Here is a 24,583-nt window from a genome sequence, read left to right as displayed (position 1 = left end):
GTGATAAAACCATAGCAGTTCCTCACAGCTCCTCTTCAAGGATTTTGCAGTTACTGGTGGTGGCAGTTGTGTGTTGCCTCCTTTTTTTCCCTTTTTTAAAATTTTCAATTCCCCAAAGAGCTTTGTGGTTTTGTTCTTGCATTCTGTGCTCCTTTCTTTTCCTTCTCCTCTCCATTCTAGCCAGTGACTTTTGGGAGGGACAGGAATAGCCACTGACTTGCAGTACATGATTTCATCTTCTTATAACCCTAGGAAAGATAATGGGCAATTTACTTCTGTAGAAGGAGAAAACAGGAAATCTTGTCTTATAGGAAAAGATGGTTTTGTTCTTGGATTTAAAATGAAAATGACTCTGCTCCTCATTCAGGAGGAATGCTTGTGATTGTAATAATTGTTCAGAGCTCGAACTGTGAGAGACAGACAATTTTAAGAAGATGTGACCAACATAAAGATGAGTTAGGGTAGACTTAGTACAGGCTTTTTGTGAGTTTGAGGAAAGCAGGCGATGCACTAGTGCAGGGTTACAAAGATGAACTGTTTCATGTGGTTTTAATCAAAGCTGGGATGCCTGGAATTAAGGGTCACCACCCTGCGAGGTACCTTGAGAAGAACTGCTGTTTCAAATAAGGCCATTGCTGACATGAATGTGCACTGAACGTTATGCTTTGTTAGAAACCAGGCATAACAACCAAACCAAACAAAACCAGAAAGAAAACCCACATATCAACAGGATATCTCAATTTGTATTTTACAGTAATTTATAGTACAGAAAAGAAGGAATATTGTTTCATTGTCCAAGAAAAGAAGACATTTAACTTGTTCAGGCACATCTAATATATTACACAGTAATGATTCTGAGCAGTTCTGAGGCCAAACCACACTTGAAAAAATTGGCCAGATTTGTTCTCTATTATATCCTCTTCACCCTGCTCCCACAGCTGCCTGCAGCATCCTCCTTGCCTCTGCTGGCTGCAGCCACAGCCCTGAGCTTGGGCTCATCAATCTGGTTCCACCTGGATCAACATATGCAATCGGCTCCTGCACCTCCACGGTGCTCCTCAGTACTCCCAGATCCCAGACTGGGATACAGGGGCAGACAAGCCTACCTCGCACTCAGCCTGACAGACTCCACACTGCCTGGCTCTGTCATATGCCAGAGCCCTTTGCAGAGCCACAGCTCATAGGTACCACACACTTCCTCTGGCAAGAGCTGGTTTTGGGTGTCTCAGAGGTGACGATGCATTGCTTTCTATGCACTCTGATAGGGAGGAGATAAAGGTTCATCACAACTGCATCTTCAGCCAATGGTTAAAAATCAAATGTGAGTTCAGTGTGCAGGATTTGGATCAGAAGTTAAATCTACAGTTGTTTCAGTCAGTGATGCTGGGTGGTTGCAGTGTTAATTTTTTTGAAAAAGGAGATGAAGATAACATTAGAAACCCACAGCTCCATGGCTTTGGTCTAGGTTTTGCATTTGATTTATCTCTTGACATTGAAATAGAGTTGGACACAGACAGCTTAATACAATGCAGTTTTACCAGGTCATGGGCACTTGTTCCCTTGTTGCCTAGCTATCCTGAGTAAAAATAAACAAAGCACTCAAGGTAGGCATAGTTCTGGATGGGGAGAAGGGCTTAAATGTTGTTCTGTAAAACTTAACTAAGCAGATGAAAATAGGTTCTGACACATTTATCCTGGGCTTTTCTGGCACAGAACTAGCCTTGTTTTTTGGCCAAAAATCGTGTCAAATTCATGTTAGGATTGAAAAAATTAACTCATCCAAGGAGAAAAAGCTCAAAGATAAGACTGAAAAAACATATGCCAGCACTCTGTGTGATGCTGCACCAATGGCTACTTGTCCAGTTACTTAGCAAAGAGGATTGTTAGATGTCTCCATGGGGACTGGAGCCATCGCCCCCACAGTGGCCACAGGAGATCTAACAGCAAAGCTACCAGTAGGGCTTCATAAATAAATTCCAATGTGCTTTACCCCTTGCATCCTTTAGAGATTCAAAAGCAAGTTTGAATAGAGAACTGGAAGCCTGAAATTTCCAGTTACCTCTCTTGACAAAAAAGATTTAATGATGAAGGGCTGTCATAAAAGGAGGAGGCCAAGCAATTGTCTAGATATGGCCAAAAGGTAGTTGCACATTTAGGATCATTTGAATTTGAATCTTTAGTAATCTTAAATTGAAAATTTAGATTTATGTAATGCGGGGGACAGAAAAAATAGAAGGAAAATAGCAAACACCTTTCCAGTGTTTCCACTTATTAAGCAAGGGAGCTGTTGAGGAATGGGATAGTGTGGGCCTGACTTGCACTGAGTAGCATAGTGTTCTTAAAGAAGCCCACAAACCACTGCAGGGCACTCCTGGGGGTCTCTTGTTTTCCAAATTTAGCTGCACAAGAGGAACTGCTACTTTTTTTTCACCCAAACTTTGAATACAATCCAGTCTTTCCAAGCTTCATGCTTAGAACATTTATGTTGTGTGAGAATTTGATATGCTGTCTTGAAATTTACGTACCTTACTATTTTGTGTACAAATGTAGTAAATCAGCAATACTAGCAAATTCTGCCTGAAAAATGCTAGCAGACTTCTTCCTTTAGGAGCCTAACAGATCCTTTGCAATCCTCCTTATGGACAAGCAGTGAAGCAGCATTTGTGTCTGTGTTCTCCTACTGCATTTGGAATGAAGCTTATTGTCATTTTGGATCTGCTTGCAGTTACATTATCGAACCCAAACAAATAAATCTAGACAAAAAAATTTCCTAAATAGGACAATGCATGGCCAATGCTCTAAAATTCAGCATGCAGTAGATTGCCAGAATGTGAGTATATTTTTGTTTTTCCTTCTGCCTGCCAAGGCTAGTTAAATACTGAAGCATAATAGTAATAGCATCTTGTAACAGGATGTTGCTATTTGCAAGCATTTATAGGTGATTTTTGCAGGGAACTGGCAACTTCTGTATCTCATATCAACACTTCTAAAGACATATTTGGCTGATGGTTGTTTGAATGCACAACATGTAAACTATTCAATATTTCATTTGTATATTGTTCTGTTTTGGGACACCCTATATATAGGGCCATAAAAGTTCTTTCATGACTGTCCCTGATGCTGTTTTCATTTGGGGTTTATTTTTAGTGTGAGGAGTAGAAGTAATACTAGGATTTTTCTAGAAGAGCCTTAACCTTATTGAAAGACAAAAACCCCCAAATAAATTTGGCATGTCTTCAAAGCTCTCTCAGCAGTACAGATGTCTTCTTGTGCTATATTCCAAACAGTTTTCTTAGACCCCCCAACTGCTGGCTGAAGTAAATTTGCTCAGCTGCATAAATGAGAAAGAATTTCATACTGTGCATGTTTGAAAGCTTGCGAACCAAGTGTAATCTACTGTCATCATCATTTACATCTTCTTGTGCACACAGTGTTTGTAGTGAAGCAGTTAATACATTTTAGTTACTGTTCCTCCCTGTTTGATAACCCTCACAATCCCAGACTGAACTTTTGTACTCATCATGCATCAGGGCTTCCCAGTACCTTTACCTGGAATGGCTTGTTTCAAACATGCCTGTTGAGTTCCCTTCCTTAAAACACCTGACAGATGAAGGAATGGGAAATGTTAGGAAAGATGTGTATATGCCATTAAACAGGGGGAAGCATAGTGGAGCTGTTTCCCCTGATAGAAATGACCAAAAAGATGACCCTAAGAGCCCAACTGATATTAGAATTGATGTAGTTGATGTATGTGGAAGGATTTAGAAGAAAAGGACCAGAAAACCAAGGACAGAGCAGAAGAAAATAGGGCCCAGGTTAGGGGTTAGGTTAGACTAAGAAATACAAGGTGTTTGAAGGCAGCTTTTTAGACCAAGCTAATTTAGAAGTGGATAATTCAAGGGTGGAAGTTGTGTGCTCATGTCTCTGTGAAAAGGAAATCAGAGGAGCACACTATGGGTGTCAGAGCCCACGGAGGGATGAGGGACACTGAGACATCAGATGAGGCTCTGACTGCAAAATGTGTTCAAAATGTGTTCAGAACTGATCCACTTAATGACTCATATGTGATAAAGGCAGGTTTGCAGGTAAGAGCAGTAGTTGGAAACCCAAGCCCAATTTCCAGAAAAAGCTGTGTCTGACTCATGAATTTAGGCCCTGGGCTGTAATGTGGGACTATTCTGTGTGGATTCATAACTCATCCCTGCCCCTCATCAGCTCTTTGTAACTGCTGCAATAATTACTGGAACCAGCTCTTCCAACGGAGCCCTTCAGCAAGTTACATTGCCAGTAACCAGTTCTGCTGATCACATCAATATGAAAACTAAACTGTATTTCTAAAATGAGTTTGCTGAAGCAGTCTTGGGCCCAAGCTAAGAATTAGGTCCTGGCATCCAAATGCCTCAAAATATATAAGCACAAAATATTACAGCCTTCTCACCCACATTTCAGGAGTTTAAAATGGGTCAACTTGAATAATATTTCTGACTTTCTTGTTTGTACTCCATCTTTAGCTCCATTAGAGTACACTTTGATTAATAGAACCTGTTGTCACCCTTGTTCTGTGGATCAGGCTATTTTCTTTCAGAAGTAATTATTGCAGTTATACAACAAGGTTTGAAATTGACTGTGCTTTCTCTTGCAGTTTTGATTTTAGCTATTCTAAGGAGCATGCTAAAAATGTTGTTTTACAGCTGTGGCCATATCTTGCATGTGTACTGTCAAAAACGGACTAGATTGACATTTAGTAGTTTAGCTCCTGGCAAGAGTTGGATATTTGTCAGCACCACTGGTCCATAACCAAAAAAGGTATTACTTGGAGAAAAAAAAAAAAAAAATCTTTCAGACAATTTAGGTTTCTGCTTCTGAGTGCGAAAAAGCAGGCAAAAGATATTTTATATTGTGAGCATGGAGATTTTCCTCCAGCAAAAGTATCTGATAAGTTTTCTTCCATAAGGGTTGATTTAGGCTTTCAAAATACACCAAGTAGGAATTCTGGTGGTGCTGTGTGTAAATTTGTGCTGCTGTGAGCTGAGGCTGCCAACTAATGCATAGGAGAACTCAGAAACCAAGAGAGTGGAACACTAAGGGGAGGCAGCAACAGGAAAGGGACTCGGGGGAAGGACTTAACTTTCAAGTTTTGTGCTTGACCTCTGTCAGTCATTTGCTCTGCAGTAGGAAAAATATAAACTAAACCATTGGCCTTTGCAACTTTGAGAAGGCTGCTTTACAGGAACTTGTCACTTTCAACCTTTGAAGGAAATGGGAGCTCAACTGCAAATTCCACAGCATTTTGAGGTAACATTTTTATGGACTATCACTACACTTTCTTTGGAGTCTTTTTTTCATATACAAAATGTGTGTTGCTTCCTGCCCTAGTATTTTTATAAGATTGTTTCCTTTATTTCTCGTTGTTGCCTTGTGTTTATCTTCATTATCCTTTTTTTTTCTTTTAGGCAGGAAATCGTAATTTGAGAATACCACCTAAAAGCTAAGGCACTTCTTTATTCAACACTTGTAAGTATTTCTGTTGTCTCTGCTGGACATTATATTATTCCCCTGAATATATGACCTAGCAATCTCTTGCAGTATGTGCTCTTCTCATAGCTATTGCTGTGTATTACTATGTTTCTTCACTTTGATTTTTCACTTAGACAGAAGTATCTGCAAAAGCTACCATCAAGGAAGTCTAAGCAGTAGGGAAATGCATTCCTATATGGCTCAAAGAACCCCCTTGTCTCAATTGCAAGCAGCACTCTCTCACACCCAGTTTCTTCCTAAATCTCTGGCTTTAGTATGAAGTGCAATGGCTGTTGTACATAAATACTAGGTGTTTGCTGGCTGGTGAATACCTATACCAGTGCCAAATAACTCAAATCTACAGTCCAGGAAATACTCAGGATGCTTCCTTTTAAATCAAGAAAATCACTCTCATTACATCAATTAGGTAGCACTTAGAGGAAAATTGATCCAGGATATCCAAAGGCATTAGTAAAGTGTTGGGTTGTTTCTACTCCATTAGGGTTATATCCTGGCCAGTGGTTTGATCAGGATATTTGAAAAATCTGGAGCCATTCTACCAGAGGAACCATTGCCCTCTCTGCAGGTGTTCAGCAGGAGTCCTCAGCAGAAGGGGGAAGGAAAGGTTTGCTCAGTCCTGTTCTCTCATGCTGTTACTGCTAGTTCCCTTTGATCCACAAACCAAGGCAGCAGCTCCTCAGTCTCTGTGGGGAAAGCAGTGCCTTGCTGTATCTCTGCCTGCTGTGGATCCTGAAAAATGACCAGTGTCAGAGGGGCCAAGGTGGGGCCCTGCCACGTGTGCCAGCCTCAACACAGTCATATGCTCAGCACATTTGCAACTGTGCAATGCAGTGGCTCATGTTAGAAAGCATGAATAGCTCAATATGGTGTAAAGAAATCTGTAAAGGCTCCAATTTCTGTGGCCATAACCCTTTCTGATTTAGGGAAACTGTTTATTTAAATAGTTCACTTGGTTCTACTGATGCACTCTAATTGAATTCAGCTGAATTATTTCCCTCTCTGCTGCCAGCCTTCGCCCTCCTGCAGCTCCCTGGCAACCAGGTCCAGGGCAGGCCTTTAAAAGAGGCACTGCAGAGTCTCTTCTGCAGTCTGTTGAAATATCACTTCCCTCATTATCAGGCGGTGCACTATCCAGACTATTGTCAAGAATGAGCCTCCTGTCCCATCTGGCCTGCCATTGCCAGCAGCAGGACCCTTCCCAAGCAGCAACCTTCTAGACCCTCACAATGAGCAGCACCTTGGGACAGCAGCAGCAGTTTCACCCACACCTTTTTTTAAATATGAGATCTATAAAAGATGTACATTTTTTAATCTATTAAAATATCCAAATTCTATAATTTGTCTATCCACAATCTACTGCAGTGGTAAATTATTTGCCTGTAGATCTCCCATCATCAAAGGTACCTCATAGAGCATCAGCAGTGCATGTCTAAGCTCTGCTGTAAAACCTGGGCTAGACTGTAAAGCACAGAGTCATTATTTCTGGGTTTGCAGAAAGAACTGAGTGCTTGTGACACATCCATGAACCTTGTTTGGCCAGGACATTCCCAAATGGTCCAACATGAGCAAGGTGGAAGTGGGGTGAAGAGGGTTTTGAAGCTTTTTTTTTTTTTAACTTAACTTGAAGACTACAGGACATTCTAGATATGTTCAGAAGATTCAATTGCAGTTAGCCTCATAGCAGTTTGAAATGCTCAGCATTTTCCTGTAAAATTCCTAGGAATAAGAGTCCAGATTAATAGTCTTGCCAAATTACTGTCATGATTTTGCTTTCCAAGTGTAAAATTCCCATCGAAATCACTTGGTCACTTTCTATTAACTTGAGCCTCAGTTGAGCTAATCTTAGGATAAACACTCAGGGAAAAGTTTCATAGTGCTTCAGGCATGAGAAAATAATAAAAAAAATTCTACTAGCATTTTGGGAAACTTTTATAAAAATGGACAACACTGGAAATTAACTTTCAAACAAAAAGTCTAAAATAGTCTGAAATTTAAGGGAATGTGGCTTGACTACAAGGGACAAATTCCTTTATATTGTGTATACACTAAGGAGAAAGAAAATAAAAATTTTATAAAATTCTCCTGCTAGATTAACAATATGCAAATAACTAGTGCTGAACTTGGAAAAAAATTTGCATTTTTTCCATGTTTTGCATGGAGCACTTGCTAAACAGCCAGCGTCCCTCACCCAGCTATTGCATGAACAAGCCTGCACTTTTTCAATGCATGTTCCTAAGATGAAGAGATCACAAACCCTGTTAAAACTTTGCTTTATGAGACATAACCCCAGTTTCTCCCCCTGAAAGGCAGAGGATACTCAAGTGCTGCAGCACTAGATAAACAGAACTGTAAGTGGCATGTTGAAGACATGATTTAATTTATAAAACTGTAAAAAACTAAGATGAGGGCTGTAAGGATAGGATGCTGAGCAATAAACATTAAGATAAGTTTTTCTGTCTTAACTTCACTATTGTATCCTTTGTGGCATTGCAGGGAAGGCAATGCAGGGAGTAATACAATAACATTTCCTTGTGGCATCTGCAGTCTTTACTGTGCACAGCAACAAAGTTGTTTTATTGGAATAATGTCATAATTTTTAACAGTATAACTGATCGTGTTGGTGTCTGGGGGAATTTCCAAGTACCTGAAGTACATGGGCTGCAGCAGGAAAGTCTCATTACCTGTACAAGCTGAGTAGGGGATCATTCCCCAGCTCCATGTCTGGTTTTGGCAGCCAGTGATTTTCCTGGTGCATGTGGGAGGTCACTGCCAGACTAGATAAGACCAGAATGAAGTAAATTAAAATTTCCTTAAGAAAGGGGATTTCTGTCTTATCTACAGAACTGAAACTAGGGCAGAATGTTTTAGCCTTTCCTGACCTTTCCCCCCTTCCCTTTAAAACACTACAGTATTAGGTTGACTTACAGCATTCTGAAAAACTTCATATTTTGCTCTTTCAAACTATCCTTATCATGCCCAAAAGAGAAGATAATTTGGTTTGGTTTTATTAAAATCCTTTCTGAACTTTTTACACTGTAGCTATTCTTCCCAAATGAGTCATACAATAACCATTCCCAGTTTGTAGTCAGTTCTCCAAAGAAGCAGAAGAAAAAAGAAACAACTTCCTTTTAAGGGAATGAGACCTGTTTGTAAAGATAAACCTCTTTCTGTTTCTATTTGAAGACATTCTCCATAACCCAAGAATTGATAGTTATAAAAACACTACCTACTTTATTTGGACTACAAAAACAGTCCTAGCTATAGAACATTGTTTAATTTAGCCTAAAGCATCTGTATATACACTCACACATAAGGGCATTGTTGGAACGACACATGCAACATGTCAAATGAGCAGCAAGTTTACCAGAAATCTGTAAGAAACAGCTTGACATTTGTTTGATTTCCTTTCATATAATATTTTAAAATCGATTAGTTTAAACAAAGGAGTATTTAATATTTATGTGAAATGAAAACAGTTCAAGAGTATGTAATTGTATAAGTAAGCTAACAGCAATTTCTTTTAAAGTGCTGTATGCTCCCCCAAAAGGAGTCATGCTGCTTGAATGCTAGACAATACATATGCTCTTAGGATTTGGGAAAATATCTGCATGCCATAATTTGCTGTGACAATCTATGAACCTCTGAAAGCCACTGTTATTTTAATAGCAGCTTTGTTGTGCTACTCAATTTCTGTCCTTAGAAACTGTAACAGGTATTTAAGTGTTCTCACTGGGCATTTTGTTCTCAGACTGTGGGCCTGCCAAGCTTATTCCATTAGCCTGGCAACCAGCAAATGCCAGTTTCTCTAGTACCACATTAAAAAAGATTAAAACATTAAAAACTTGGGATTACTTATTACTTGGGGTTTTTTCTCCCTTGGGAGTGGGATCACTTTGCAATCCAGGGTATCCAAAAATGTATTCTAATTTTAATGGAAGCTGGAACTCAGGTAAGAACCAGATTCCGGTAGCTGCTACTGTAAGGAAAGTTGCATTAGTCAGGAGAACCACAGTAATTTTTAAAAAGTTGGGCTATGGGGATTTTTTAAGATATCTGACATTCTATTCAAGATATTAATTTTTATAGTATAAAATTAAAAATTTAAAGTGTGATTGCATGCAAATTAAACTATTTCACTGGATCTGTTACTTATACAGAAAGGTAAGAATAGAGTTATAAATTAGTTAAAGATTGAAGGGGACAAAAACCTGATATTAATTCAGACACAAGCAGAGATGAATTGTTAAAGTTGTATTGCCATCCATTTAGCTCTGAACCCCTGACACTATAGTTTATTAGAGAGGTGGAGACAACAGAATCCTTTGTAAAAGGGATTTATATTACCAGAGGAGCTACAGCAGACTTTAGCTGTGTTGTTGAAATAAATTAATCAAAACCAGCAGGGGAGCGTCCTTGAATTACAATGGATGCATTATTCAGAAATTGTAGATTGAATTTTTAAGGAAATCCAAAAAGCATGGAGCTTGGGAAGGAGCCAGCTGGGGTTGTTTTTAATGCTGCCATTTTGACAGTTCCTAATATAAGAAGCTGGAGTATTGTTTCATACCTTTGGCATACATTTTTGTGATTTTATTTAATTTTCTTCCTCTGAATTATTATTTTTATATATTAGCACAAACGTAATATGGCATCTCTCATCCCAGATAGATCCTGAAGTACTTTCATGGTCTTTGTCTAAGACCTGTGCCAGCTTTAAGACATATGCTAAGTCAAGGATGCAGTTCCACAGACAGAAGGCTGCAGCCCACACATTCATGAAATGCATCGATCCTAGAGCAAGACCAGCCAGATGTGCTCCTTCTGGGAGCTGAAGTAATGTTTTCCTAAGAAACCTTTCACAGAGGAAAGGGATGCAGGCTAACTGATGCCATTAGATCATAGGCATGAGTTGGAAGTTTAGTTTAAAATATTTTTTAGAAGTGAAATTCCTGCAGAGGGTCAGAACCTCCAGGTGCACATTTCTTGCCAGGATCACTGAGGGAAGGACTCAGCAGGGAATGGCCACGTGCTGAAGGCACAGCACTGACTTTCTGCAGCACTGGTTCTGTCAAGGAGGAAGGGCTTTGAAAAACATCACCATCTGAAGAGCTATTATTTATGTTGAAGCACAGCTTTTATTTTTAGCATGGATGAAATTTTTATAAAACCATAATGCTAAATGTGACATAAATGTCACTGATGTTGCTGAATCTCTCAAATGAGTGAAACCTAGGACAAAATTCCTACCTGCTTAATTAGTTTAAGTTAAATCCTGGTCTCTTCCAAAACTTTGAATAATAGAAATAAGAACTTCTCTTAAGAAAGAGAACAGGAAAATGCCATGAGACGAAAATAAAAATATATTTTCAAATCTTACTCAGATGTTAGAACAATAATAATTTTAAAGAATTTTCTAAAAATAACAACAAAAGAAACAAGTACATGCAAATGCACAGGATAATCTTGACTGTATCATACATCTGGAAAATATAAGTGCACATGAAAGAGCTGCTCATTTTAAGGATTTAATTTAATAACTCATCCTGCTCAAGAAGATTAACACGTGGCTATAACAAACCTGCTTGCCATCAGATTTCAGCCCAACGTGGTCATAGAAAGATTTCAGATAGCCCTAGTTGTATTACTCTAGGATAGCAGCATCCCTTTTCATTTTGCATGGCTACTGTTGCTCCAACTTTGCTCCAAGATGTCCTGCATATTTTTCACCTATTAAATGATGCATCTGACTTGGCTGCATTGTTGTGGAACCTCCAAGTAACCTTACAATGTTTAAATCCTACATTGTGCCACATCCTCATGACTTGATTTTTAGACTGAAAACTGCATAGGAAAGCAACAAATAACTGCATCTTGTACCAATTAAGAGGCACCTTTTGTAAGTACTTTTGAAATGAAGACTCTGGCAGCTACAAATCCAAAATACTCTGTGTGACAGTTCCCTATGGAAAGTGTGTCAATTCCCAACAAATGTCAAATACTAACTTTAAAACAGGAGACAAAAGCTGAAGAGGAAATGGACATCCCTGCCTTCTCCGCTCATGCACTGTGCTGCTTTCAGAGCTTATTTCTGAAAGAAAAAGCAGTCTGAAGGAACATCTGGCAATATGACAGCAGAGTTTTCACCGGTGATTTTTCCAAAGAGTGTAATGAAGCCCCTGGTAATGTCAAAGTCAGCCCTGATCTGCAGCATTTTCCCAAATGCCAAGCACCAAACAAAGGGAGTAGAGGCCAGGAGGAATGTGTGAAGGCACAGGTATTAACTGAAAAGACATTTATGTGAATTGGTTCCATAATTTTATATTTGTTTCCTGAGCAAGTGCTTTCCAACAATTCAAATTACCGTGTACACTGAAAATTGATAGGTTGTATAACTCCTTATCTCATGGCACTGATTTTAGCTTTTTAACAAACTCTTACAGTCACAGTTTTCAGCATGCTGGTGATGTAAGGAGTCATTTTACAACTAACTGACGATCAGGAGTGACCTTTTAAGCAACTGAATAGGAATGTGAAAATGTACAGTGCTCTTTTTCACCTCAAAGATGATAAACTGACTCAGACTGCCTCAGAAGACTTTGCTGACACCTCTTACTAATATAATTTTGAGAGAAAGCTTCTATTATATGAACTGCAAGTACCTCCTCAAGTTTCTCTGGGAAGCACACTTTCTAAGGATGATGTAGTCTATAAAAAGATGTCACAGGCCAGAACCTCCATAAATTAAATTAAGTGTTAGAATCAGTGTCCAGTTTCATTTTCTCTTTATTATTTTGTCCTGAAACATATTTTTTTCTTATTAACTTATATAATTAATTGAAAGAGCACAGCAAAAGCATTTTAATGTCACCGTGATAGGAGAGGATTGCACATTCTTTTAGCATGGAAGAAACTAGTCAAAACCAGCCAAGTGCAGTTGTGTCAGGATCTCTGTTCGAGATACTGCTGTAGGGTGGGACTAAATCTGTTCAAATAATGGAGAAACTAGAGCTACAAAAGGCCTGTGTGAGCCAAGTTAAATGGCCAAAAGGAAACCCAAGCATGTGAAAATATCTGGCCTGAGAGCATCTTGCAAATGTAAAATTGAAGAAATCCACAAAAGTTCATGAAAACTTTTAAATTAAACTAAACAGTGCAATTTTTGCTTTAAGGGATATACAGGTATAACATGAGATTATGTGAACCCCCATGGGTGAACACTGCTTTCTGTGGTACTACAGGCCTCTAAAAGCAGAGAGGATTTCATAACATATCCTTTCTTCTCGTAATGATCTGATGGACAGCTATTGGAAGAAGCTTTTTAGTTGTTTATCAGACAAGAGAGGCACTGCACAGGGCTGAGGCAAGAGGTGACTCCTACAGCTGTCAGTCACTGGGTCTGCATCTGGCACATTTGATCCAGTCACTGAAATAAATCATATTCCTTGCTCTTGATGGACCATACCTGCCTACAAACATGGAACAATGAGTATTTTTCAACCTTTAAAAAACTATTTGGGTCTAGGGCAGTAAAAGGTTTTGGGGAAAGATTTGGTTTGGCTCTCATTTTTGGTGAGTTCAATTGCCATGCCGTTGCCTACAGCAACACGCAAACAGCCAACAAGAAAGCATTTCCCATAAGAGGAAGGGCTCCTTCCCACCCTTTGCAGTTTCAGCTGATTATGCTAAAACATGATCCCATATCTGCCTGTCTATTTTTATCCCAGGGCCCAGCAGCTGATGAACCATGCCAGGGTTTAATTCTTCAGCACTGGATGATGCAGGAATCCAGGGGCCTGAATGCAAGTCTGATTTGAACAGGTCAGAGCATCTTTAGTTTCTGCCTGAGTCAATTAGCACCCCATATCAATTTGTGCTAATTCCCAGCCTATGCAACTTTTCCAGTCCTCTTATGCAAACCAGGCCTGGAAGCAAACAAGCAGTGAGTGACCCAGGAGGCTGGTACAGGGCTGGGTACTATTGTTCTCAGGCCATGCATTTCAGTGCTCTGTTTGTTCATAGTGTAACTCTAAAAAAAATGACAGGCCACAACCCTAACTACCTCCTCAGGCTTAATTATTGTAGCCTTTGTACTGCTCTAGCCAGTGTAGAAAAAGAAGCATTCATGGGTCTTTCGCTACATTAAGATTCATTGGATTGTTTCTCACAGTTCCTATAAATATAAAGGAAGAAAACTGAAGCAGAATGACAAGGGGCTTTAAAGTCAAACCCCTTCTGTAGTCACAAATTGTGTCATGAAATCAGAAATGCTTTGGTAACATTATCGTGGGAATGCGGAAACTGACTTAAAAATCTAGCACATTTAGGAGCTGCATCAGGGTCCTTGAAAGGAAGATTCAACCATGAAAAATTTAGTTACATCACACCTGTACTACTGATCTGTTAATTTTAAACTATTTGAGTAAAAATGGGCTTAAGCTGTGAAACTCAGGTAGATTTCCAACACCATGGCTGGTCAGTGATGCAGTCTTGGATTTGGTGTACTTCATGTTAGTCTATTCTTAAGCAAATTAGTAAAATGAAGATCTAGTGTTACAGGGTGAAGTCATGACTAAAATTAACAGCAAAGAAAGGATAATGAGGAATTTATTAAAACCACCATTTTAATATAGCTCAAAATTTGATTTAAATTGGATGCAAGACCTGGGAGAGTTCTTACACCTCCAGGGCTCCCAGCCCTGTCTGCTCAGGCTGTCGTCATATTGGGCTGCAAGGAACTGAGGTTTGAGATAATATTTTTCATTCTCTTTTTAATTATTATTTCACTGTATGTAATCAATAGTTGTGTGATATTACTATGTAATGTTCATAATGTGGTGTCAGGTGCAGAAATACTTTTATTTTCTCTTTAAAGGATTACAGCTGATTCCTTCTTCTGCAATACGACTGAAATCATTTTTAGTCAGGTTTTTTCTAAGATCAAAATTTGTCCTAACTGTAGTGTTACGAAACCACAAGTCAAACCCTAGGACAAATTTATGGAGCCCTCCTTAAGGGTATTACATTTTATTTGTGTGCAGGGACTAGTAAGCAGAAGTGAAAGGAAGATTTGGAATTACTAATTTGATGTTGTGATTTTGATTAATTTGATATTCTGTGATTCTTGACTTGGTATAAATACAAATTTTCCTGAGGGCATTAATTCTGCTATGTGGTCTGAGGGGAACTGAGCTGAACAACACTTTCAGCTTCAGTAAGAAAACATCAAACCTCTCAACAAAAACTCCTCCAAGGTGGAACTCTTTTTACATTCACTTACCTATGATTTTGGGGATTGTGAAGAGCACCATCTAGTGATAATCAATAATGTCAGTATCATGAAAAGGTGATTATTTGAAGTGGACTTAAAGGCACACTGCAAATTACTTACCAAAGGGGCTGTGGGGGGCTCCAAAGAAACAGTGTCCTAGTTGTGGTTTTCAAATGTCAGGTACCTTCCCTCAGATACCCCCAAAAATGCACAATGCATCTAAAGACTGATTTTGACTAACAGTATGAATACCATGAGATAACAACTTTAATACTAATTTTTTTTTCAAAAGCTAATTTTGTAATCTTACTATGCATTCCATAATGAAACTCTCCACTTTTGTGAATGGCTTATTTTATATTGATCAGCATAATATACTTATTCAACTGGCTGACAATTTAGGTGAAACACTTCTAATTTCCTAGATATCCTTTTTCTTTTTTTTGAAAAGCCAACAATTCTGAAACTTTGGTCTCTTTTTCTATGAATGATGTCTAACAGCTGCTCCTTCATGAGGATCTTAGGCATTAAATACTATCACATGTTGGAATTTGCTTAAAACATCCATGCTTAATGATAGTTTTTCCTAATTTGAAGGATTTTGCAAGCAAGTCTTACACTATCCATCCTGCAAGTATAATTTCAGCAGAAAGCTCATTATAAATACATGATAATAAAGAAAGCTATTTATCCCTTTCAGATTACTTCCATATGCATCCTCTGTAATTAAATCAGTGGCTTATGGCAACTGGCCTTTGAAGTGATCTCTGCAAAATAGGAAAATGTAATTTGTGGAACAAAATGCTGATCACTCTATTCCAGACACATCTGTTAAGCTCTAGTAGTTCAGAAATTTCTGTGCTGAGAGAGTTTGTGTAAGTAGAAAGTTTCCCGTATTTCTTTCAGTCCAAAGGAAAATCAGTGGAAGTGATGGCCAGTATTCTAACCAAATAGCAAGGTTTGAAGTAAGAGGCTTTTTTTTCCCACAATTTGCAGTGAATTCACTGAAACTGATGTTTAAGTAAGTGTCTGTACTTTTGTATTTAAATAGAAATACTACAGTGAGAATGATGAGAGAAAGCAGAGCAAGAATTCCTGGCAGAGAAGATGAGGGTTTAGAAGGTAAGTAGAGAGATTACTGTTTCAGGGGTGGTGGATGAATAAAGATGTCAGAACTCATTATGTGATTCCCCTTGATAGCAGCACATCTTGGGAACACCTCCTGTTACACAGGTACAGACAACAATTGCAATTATTGCTGCACACTTCTCCATGGAGGTGCTTTTTTTTACAGATGAAAAGCAGGACCCTTAGAACCTTTCCAAAGGGATGCCACTTAAAGTGTTGGAGACACATCTACAAGGTGAGTGTGTCAAAGAGTTACAGACTTGTCCAGCCACACCTGTGCCTGCTAGAAAAGTGTCACCCCCAGCTGCCTGGCACTCCTCTCCCTTTCCTCCTTCCTCTCCTCGCCTGGGGACTTCTACACTTCAAACCTGACAGATAAACTGCTCGTAGGACTGTTGCCCGAGCTGTCAGGCAAAATGAGGTGAGTTAGCAAAGCCCTGAAATCTACATTGTTTAGGGAATACCATTCATCCAACACAGGTCAGTCTGTTTGCACAGCTAAAGAAAGTGAGAGGGCAGTTACTAGGAGTGCCTTCAACCAGTAAACATTTGCAACTGAGAGATATGGCCACTGTCTAAATTTTTTCCTTAGCTTACACTGATACATTATCAGTCCTTTAATTCATGGCTTCTACCTTCTAGTGATGTCAGTCTACTCCATACTATTAGCAATCAGTTCTTTCTCTTACAAATAAGCAGATTGAAATGCCTTCAGCTCAAGTGAGTACCTTTGTCCTCACACAGACTTCCAAAACAGTTTGGAAAAGAAATATATCCAATAATTGCCAAATAACTTGAATAAAAGTTGTGTTATATAACTGTGTTATCACAATACCGCGAAGTCTAAGGTGATTTTTTGTTCCTTAGAAGGAAATTACTTCTGCTAGACACCGAAATCTGTACTAAATAGATCCATAACAAAATCTGCTACACTCTTCCCAATGAGGATTTTTATTCATGATATCTGCTTCCAATTAAATAACTGCACTATATTATATGTACTAAGGTCCAATACTTTGTCCTTTGAAGTCAATGGCAAAGCTCCCAATGAGTTCATGGGACAAAAAGTAACTCCTCTGTTAAGGCTTCCTTTAGTGAAATTTCAACTGTTAGGTTTTTAAAACAGATCTTCAGCTTTGCCATCTTTTTGCCATCAGACAACAAACAGCTCCTGGTATTCCTGTATTAGGCAGAGAGTACTAGGAAGGACAAATTTAGTCTTATTAAATTATGCTCCCCTGTCATTCTGTTTGCTTTTCTTTCTGTTGCTGTCAAGAGCCACAATGGACATATGGCGTCTTACATTATTTTTATTTTAGGAACTTTCTAGAAATTCAATATTGCACCAATTTATGCCATACGTGGCATGTTTATGCTATGGAGAAGGTATCAAATGAAACCAGCAGTATAGAACACCACAGTTTATCTACTTTCTTCATAGTTTTGACCCATCACCAGTTCATCTGCTAATGAATTGTAATATAAAACATGCTTCAAAACCCAAAGCGTCCAGTTTCCTAAACAGGACCATATTTCTAAAATATACTTACAAAAAGGCAAATTCATAAAATAATGATTCCACAGCTACTCAGTCCAGGATGACATAACTCTTTTGAAGCAAAAGTTTACCCGTGCATTCAGTGCCCAGTCCCAGATGTAGGAAGATGTAAAACAAAGAAAGATACTGAAAGCATTCAAAATCTATTTCTATAAAGTAGAATGACAACTTGCAGACAGAGTTTCCCTGCTAAATAACAGAGGGACGGTCTGTGCTGTGCCCAGGACTGCAGAACATTGTAGAGAGCTCAGGTTCTAAACCTGTTGTCTCTGGCAAGCTTAGGGTCAGGTTTTTGTTATAATTTACCTTCCACATAAGCCCCAGATAAGACAGAGACAGACACTTTTCATTGTTCTTAGCCCTCCACTGAGAGCAAGGTCCTGAGGTGTTTTGAAGATTTTTGGCCTTTGTGCTCAACACCAGGTTGCATTGGCAGGTAACCAAAACACAGCACTTTGATTTTGGTGCACACTGAAGTGTTCCAGTCTAAATGTGTGTTAGTCTGATCCTAAAATTCCCACTGACTATGGCCTACAGATTCTAATGAAATGGTGCAGATGGGATAAATTACTGAAAAGGAAAAAAAAAAATCCTCTGTGTAACTTGTATACATTAGGTTTGAAATTTAAAACCTTCAAGCTGATATCCAGGGGTTTTTTTAACTGCCAGTTTTGTTCCAGCCAGTGCTCATGAGTATGGTTGCAGTCTAAATGTTATCATTTCTGTCCGTAGCTAATTCCATGCACAGAATTGCTCCTCTTAAAGCTGAAGCTATCTCTGCTAATCCTTCTCCCTTTATAGAGTGCTAAGCATTTAACTTATGAAATATGGTCCCTTAAAGTAATTTCTGCTCTAAATATTTCTGCTGCAAATAGGAAGAACACTGAGTTCTGCATTTGAAAGAAAAGCCTTCCATGATATGCATAAATTGTTAGCTGTGTCTTCTTAAACAATCAGACACAGTCCTAGAGGACTCTGTAAATAACATTTCCTGTTGTGATATTTTAATGTGAACTTGGCCAGAAGTCTTACTATTACATTCACATTCACAATAAGAATGCCATGGCAGAAAATACAGAACAATGACAAGTAATAATGTCTTGCAGTGTATTTTAAATGTTTCCAGCAAAGAAAGTACAAAATGAAGCAAAGCTCTATACAAAGCAGCTAATCTAATTTAGTAGGAATACACTGTTTGGTTTTTTTAGTTTGTTTAGTTTAAATCAGTGTGAATTATGGTGTTCATTCTATTCCATTGAAAACTCGCCTAGCGTGAGAGCTGGAAAAGCATCAGATGGAAATAAGAAAAATGAATAATACCATGTATCCAAAACATGCTTGTGTTTGGCTAAATACTGTGGGAAACATGCCAAAACCAGCTTGGTATGTAGTCCTGTATATCCAAAATGGGGTATACACTCATGTGCTAGTTCAGCCTGCAGCTTTTAAACAACTAGATGGGACTCCAGTGCTAAACATTTCCACTGGCACAATGGCTGGAATGCAAAAGCTTGAAAGTAGGGAACACAGAGCCCTAACCTTTAGAAGAACATGTAAACCTTTGTTGGTTAAGGTGTATGGATATTCTTCTTCATTATTTTTCCAACTAGAGCTGGCAGATTTTTCAGAACAGAGTTATTTAACAGTGGTCTATTTTAGCTAGATTTGGGGAACCTTACTTTGTTCCTCTGTTTTGCAAAATAAATTAACTTAAGCTCCAGAAAGCCCAGCTTCTTCCAGTCTGTCAATGGAAGTTTGGTAATTTACTTAAATACAAGCTGAACTGTGTCATCTAAACACGTGCAAAAATGTATTGGTTATTAAATTGGGTCAAGGCTTGTAACACAGTCAAAATCCTCTCCAGAAAAGAAAGATAAACCCGCAATCTTCCACATAACTCCTTATGTGAAAGAATATGTAAATATGCCTTACGGAGTTTTCTGAATATCAGCAAATACCAGCTGTGTCAGATGGTCTGAAGGGTGAATTTGAGAATAAGAGTCTGTCCAGGCTGCAAAAACAAACTATGTTTGGAAATGTATTAGCCAGCAAATTTAAACAAACAGTTTTAAATACAGGCCAAGTAAGGCAAGTTGTGTTTAAAATCATGTAGGTTGACTCTGGACTCCCCTCCTTTGCTGCCAATGTTCAAATAGAACTTTTTAAACATTACTTGTTCTGCTGATTGCTATTGCATAAAGTTGTGCTCAAATCCTGCTTAAAATGTTAAGTGATACAAACGAGGCAGGGTCAGCAGGCTGGTGTTAGCTCAGAGCTGAGCCTTCACCCAGCTTGCTGAGAACTGCAGCTCCAAGCAGTGCTGGAGAGGAAGATCCTGCTTTCACCAACCTCATTTACCTGCCCGCAAGTGGGAGCAACGTAAGGGCATGACAACAACTTTAAAAAGGTTTCCTTAAACCCAGCAGCTGTGATGTCTTTTGTGGATAGACCAACTGCTTGCTTATATATACATTACAGATATATATGTGACAGTGGTGTGTTTTGCCTTACCTCAGGATCCAAAGCATAACTGTGCTAACATCTCTCACCCCTTATTTTTTTTCTGCTAGACAAAATGTAGAGGTCAAGTTGATAAAAACCTCCTATGGTTGTTCTGTATGTGTTAAGTATTTTGGATAAACGCAGAGAAAAAGCCAAACTACCACAACACAGCCCATCTCTGTTTGCATCCAATGTTAAGTAATCAAATTCAGATATTACTTTTCACGCTGTTGGTTCAGGTTATTCCCAAGTCTTTGAGTTTCACTTTCTGTTTCAGGTTCCAATGAATCCAAAAGAATGAAACTGAGACTTGACATCTGAGCATGTTGATGGACAAGGGCACAAGTCTAAAATGACCAGGCAGCCAGTTGTCACATGTCCTTACTACGCCAAAGGTAAAGCTACCATTTGGGAAGCAGTAGCAGAAGCCTCCTTCTTCTCCATCCATTCATTTTTAGTTTTAGGACACTGATCTGGATTTCCTTTGAAGTGCTTATAGGTCAGAGTTATGTAACTTGCCTCCCTTAAATACTAGAATTATTTGGTTAAGTTCCCAAACATGAATTACCAAGACTTTGACAGATAGAAACAATGAGTTCATCAAATTACTGTTTGGTGCAGGTAACAAGTATGCTCAGAATAATGTACCTCTCTTGCAAAGATGATTTAACAGAGCCACATTGTAGATGAATATAAATCTAGTCATCTGTAGGACAACTCCATTAAATTACCTGTTGCAAAAGACATGCTTCTTAAAGGATATAACTTTACTGTTAACTATTGTTAAGTATTCATAGAAAAAGTCACAGGACTTTCTTTCAAATGGTAGTTCAGAAAATCAGCCATTATTTTGTACATATTTTAAATTAAAAACTGCAAAGAAATTTTCAAGAAGAAAAACCACAATGATATTCATTTTAACAATATTCTTTCATATATCTCATGGCAAAATGGAAAGGACATCATGCATTGCTTGGCTTTTCTATATCTTGAATACTTATCCTTCTAGGGTCACTACTACACTGAGATTTCCCATCTCCTGCTTTGGGAAAGCCATCCTACAGCACAGCACTGACATGGTTTAGTGAAGGGATACACACAGCCACTGTTTTCCTTAGCTTTGGACTCATGATTAAACTTTTTTTTTTTTTAAATAACATCCATTTATTAGATAACTTTATTAGCACAGTGTGTCTTTGGACATAGCATTTAAAACACTTTATTTAATATTGTGTCAGTATATAGAATATGCAAATTCTTTTTAACTGAAAATAAGTTTCTATGAATTATTTGCAACATTATCACACTTCACAAAGTAAGTTGGTGTACAGAGCCAGGGTTTAGAGGAGGAGAATTGTTAAATACTTCTTATACCTCTACAGAAAATGATTCAAATTTATATCTTGAATAAGGGTTTAAAATAGACAAGCAGAATGAGACTTTCTCATACTTCAGAAAAATCCATTTGTAGCAATCTCACACTTACAAACTACTGAAAGGTCTTGAATCTAATTTAGTGGTTGTAAAATTATTTGCTAATGAAAATTGCCTGTTTTATCTGCAAAAGTACTTGTGAAAAAGTACCGGGATATTTTTTGGTAAAAAGTTTGTCTTTATCTCTCCATTAACACTTTTCATGGTAATGGAAGACAATAATTTGCCTAATACTCTAGGCAAAACTCTCATGGATTTCAGTGGGAATGCTACTTGAATATATGCTTTAGGAGCTAGGCAGAGGGGGAATGATTTACATATTCTTTATAAATGTAATAAAACTATTTAAAAATGCATAAAACAACTGGTAAAAGCTGCTTCTGGCAGTGAGCTGCAGTGACTTATCCCATCAGCTTTAAAAACAATATGTTTCCTTCATCAAAGATTAGGTAGTGTGAATCTGAGAATTTTGTGTCCTGACATATTTTAATGGATTATCTCATTTCCCTCTATTTCATATCCCTCTCCACTTTACATTTGTATCACAATCACTTCTCCACTCATGACCAGAACCTGAGTGCTCTTCCCTCCATTCTGACAAGGGTAAGCAACCCCTCTGGAGCCTTTCCTTTCATTTACAAGAAAACAAACTTGTACCTGTGATTTTTTTTCCTAAAAATACATATTATTATTTTCTAAATAATATGTGAGTCTATTTTCCTGGGGATTTTCCCATTAGAAAATACTGTGTATTATTGAATATTCAGTAATGCTGTGTATTACTGAAAATACATTGAAGTAAGGTACAACTACCTCAAGTCCCAGCCTTTAGTTCCCAGGCTTAAGTGGCCCAGTCTAGGACGTGGACATGAAAAAAAAATACCCAACCCACCCTTGAACAGACCGTTTTTATCAGAAAAACTAAAGTTTAGTCAGAATCTTGTGGTTTTTACTTTTGATTTCATGTTATCAAGGCCACTTGCCTTTTACCGCTGCTCACCATTTTTTAAGTTCTAGCTACAAGTTTTCACTAGATGGCAGGAGTCCACTGCCATCTGGTACCGGAGGCTTTACTTGCACAGCAACAGTTGCCCACCAGTAGGAAAAAAGTGAACATGTTCCAGTTTTGCAAAACATAGAAAAGCAAACAAAAAATTTAACAGGAATGAGAAAAATTATTCAGACCCTCAATAAATCACAGTTCTGTTACTGGATATGGCTGATATGATAGGCTGGAAATAAGTGAAAAGAGTAGTGAACGATGTTCTTTTCTTGACAGAGGAGCTAAAAGGACCTTCTCCTATAAAATGAGGTCGATTTATTGTTTTTGCTGTTTGTGAAAAAGTTAACTGATACAGTAAATTAAAATTAACTAATAACCAAGTGCATTGACAGCCTGAGAAAGTTACAGCTTAAATACTAAACTACTGATCTAAAATACCATATCAAAGTAAAACCAACACACTCAGTGTACTGCATTATCAAGATACTGGAAGGAGATAAGGCACATTTTACGTTCTCTCTCTCAGTTTAACTAGGCAGAGCTCACGGGCTGGTGATCAGTCCCCGAACTGTTTCAGCCAGTGGTATTTTGCTGAGCTCAGAGCTCTGGACAAAATTTGTCTCTCTTGTCTATGAGAACAGAATGCAGCTCCATACAGTTACATAAGCCTTAATAACCGTGACAAATCTTCATTGTTGCACTGGAGTGAGCACTGATTTTTAACAAAACTGTGTCTGAAAAATTATTTCTGCAAGCTGGGGCTACCAGTTCCTCTTTTTAATTTATTGTAAACTTCTACTGTCGGTCTTGCCCTCTTTCTATATGTGCAGATAATTTGTAAAGTGTCCAGTAATTTTCAGCGTTGCTCATGAAATATAAGAGGGGATGTTTGGCATCTATTAAAGCTGCTTCTGAGACTGGATAACTTTCCAAAACCAGAGATAAGTCAGTGTAATGCTTTCCAGGATTCCCAAAATAGTAAGAACATTTTCTCATGATAAAACTGTATTTATTCTATGACCAGAGTAGAAAAACTATCATAAATAGATGACTGAAGCAGCATTTCCTAATATGAGATTGAGTTTTGCGATGTGCCGAGTGCACTCAAAGCCAGAGAGCGAAGGCAACAGGAGCTCAAAGGCACACATCATGTCACAAGTGAAACACTCAGCATCTAACGAAACCCTTGCAACACTTGCAAGCAACCAAAAAGTAATAATCCCTTTTTATTGAAACCGACAGAATCAGCACCTGTAGAATCTCTGCAAAACGCGTTAGCGAATTCAAACAAGCATCACAACAAGATCCACACCAACCATTTCCCTGGAAGCAGGATGGATTTAAACAAAGTGGTCCTGTCATCCGTGCCCACAAAATTCCAACATCTTTCTGTCATGCTCCTACCTTGGCGATTTGCAAAGGCTGCTTCTGCTCCTTGCCCCCTTGCAGCCTGAAGCCCCACGGCGCCCCTCCGCTCATAGCAATGCAGAGATAATCCCCTGTGCCCATTTTCCTGGTGCAGTTGGGCAGCATTCACACACGGGAGAACATGAAAAACTTGGCTTGCAGATGTTCAGCGAGCTGCAGATCCGTCTGCCGGGCAGAGCTGGAGACCCAGAGCACCACACTGTTGCTGCTGCTGTGTACTGCACGAGCAAATGTAGTCATTGAGGGGAATGGAAGAGCTCCCTCGCACCGAGGGCACAGCCCACTCTTTCGTCAGATTCCGATGCTCAGCCCACCTTCAAAGTAAAGTAAGTGAACTTGGAGCTTAAGGGAGTGCAGGCAGAGACTCTGCCGTGAGGCAGAGAAGGCTGGCTTTAAACATGACTCTCCTGCCAGCTAAATCAAAACAACAGCAAAAAGAAGAGTTACAATTTGGGAAATAAGTTTATTTTATTGGTAAAATGGTAAACGGTGCCAGATGTTTTAAACTCTAATTTACTCATTTCTTGCCTTTTCACTCCAAGCAGAATCTCAAGTGAAGCACCACATACATCCTCTGAATAACCGATTCACTTAGACAGAACTGGCTTTAGGATTTTCATCTCTGCTCTGCATGTACTTTCTACAGCACTGCAGGCATGCAAGCAAAAAAAAAAAAAAAAAAAAAGGAAAAAAACTTTATCATTTCCCTGTCATAGAATTTCTT

General features: G+C 38.6%; 1 protein-coding gene and 1 long non-coding RNA gene across 2 annotated transcripts in view; one reads left to right on the top strand and one right to left on the bottom strand.

The window, feature by feature from the left end:
* Window positions 1–20,494, top strand: part of LOC121361508 — a 32,889-nt gene extending 12,395 nt beyond the window's left edge. The window contains exons 2-5 of the long non-coding RNA XR_005956345.1: window positions 5,454–5,514; window positions 15,858–15,928; window positions 16,101–16,169; window positions 20,272–20,494. This is a non-coding gene — a long non-coding RNA (uncharacterized LOC121361508). The remainder of the gene's footprint in view (window positions 1–5,453; window positions 5,515–15,857; window positions 15,929–16,100; window positions 16,170–20,271) is intronic.
* The window catches only part of SYNPO2 (synaptopodin 2), a 78,901-nt gene extending 54,946 nt beyond the window's left edge, over window positions 1–23,955 (bottom strand). Inside the window, exon 1 of the mRNA XM_041482265.1 lies at window positions 23,836–23,955. Coding sequence (XP_041338199.1) covers window positions 23,836–23,940 — 105 coding nt within the window. The 5' untranslated portion in view covers window positions 23,941–23,955. The remainder of the gene's footprint in view (window positions 1–23,835) is intronic.
* Window positions 23,956–24,583: the final 628 nt, after the last annotated feature.

This window comes from Pyrgilauda ruficollis, unplaced genomic scaffold, assembly GCF_017590135.1.
Source record: "Pyrgilauda ruficollis isolate IOZ18807 unplaced genomic scaffold, ASM1759013v1 scaffold58, whole genome shotgun sequence".
Lineage (NCBI taxonomy): Eukaryota > Metazoa > Chordata > Aves > Passeriformes > Passeridae > Pyrgilauda > Pyrgilauda ruficollis.
Note: the sequence above shows the minus strand (reverse complement) of the source record. Positions and strands in the feature narration are given on the sequence as shown.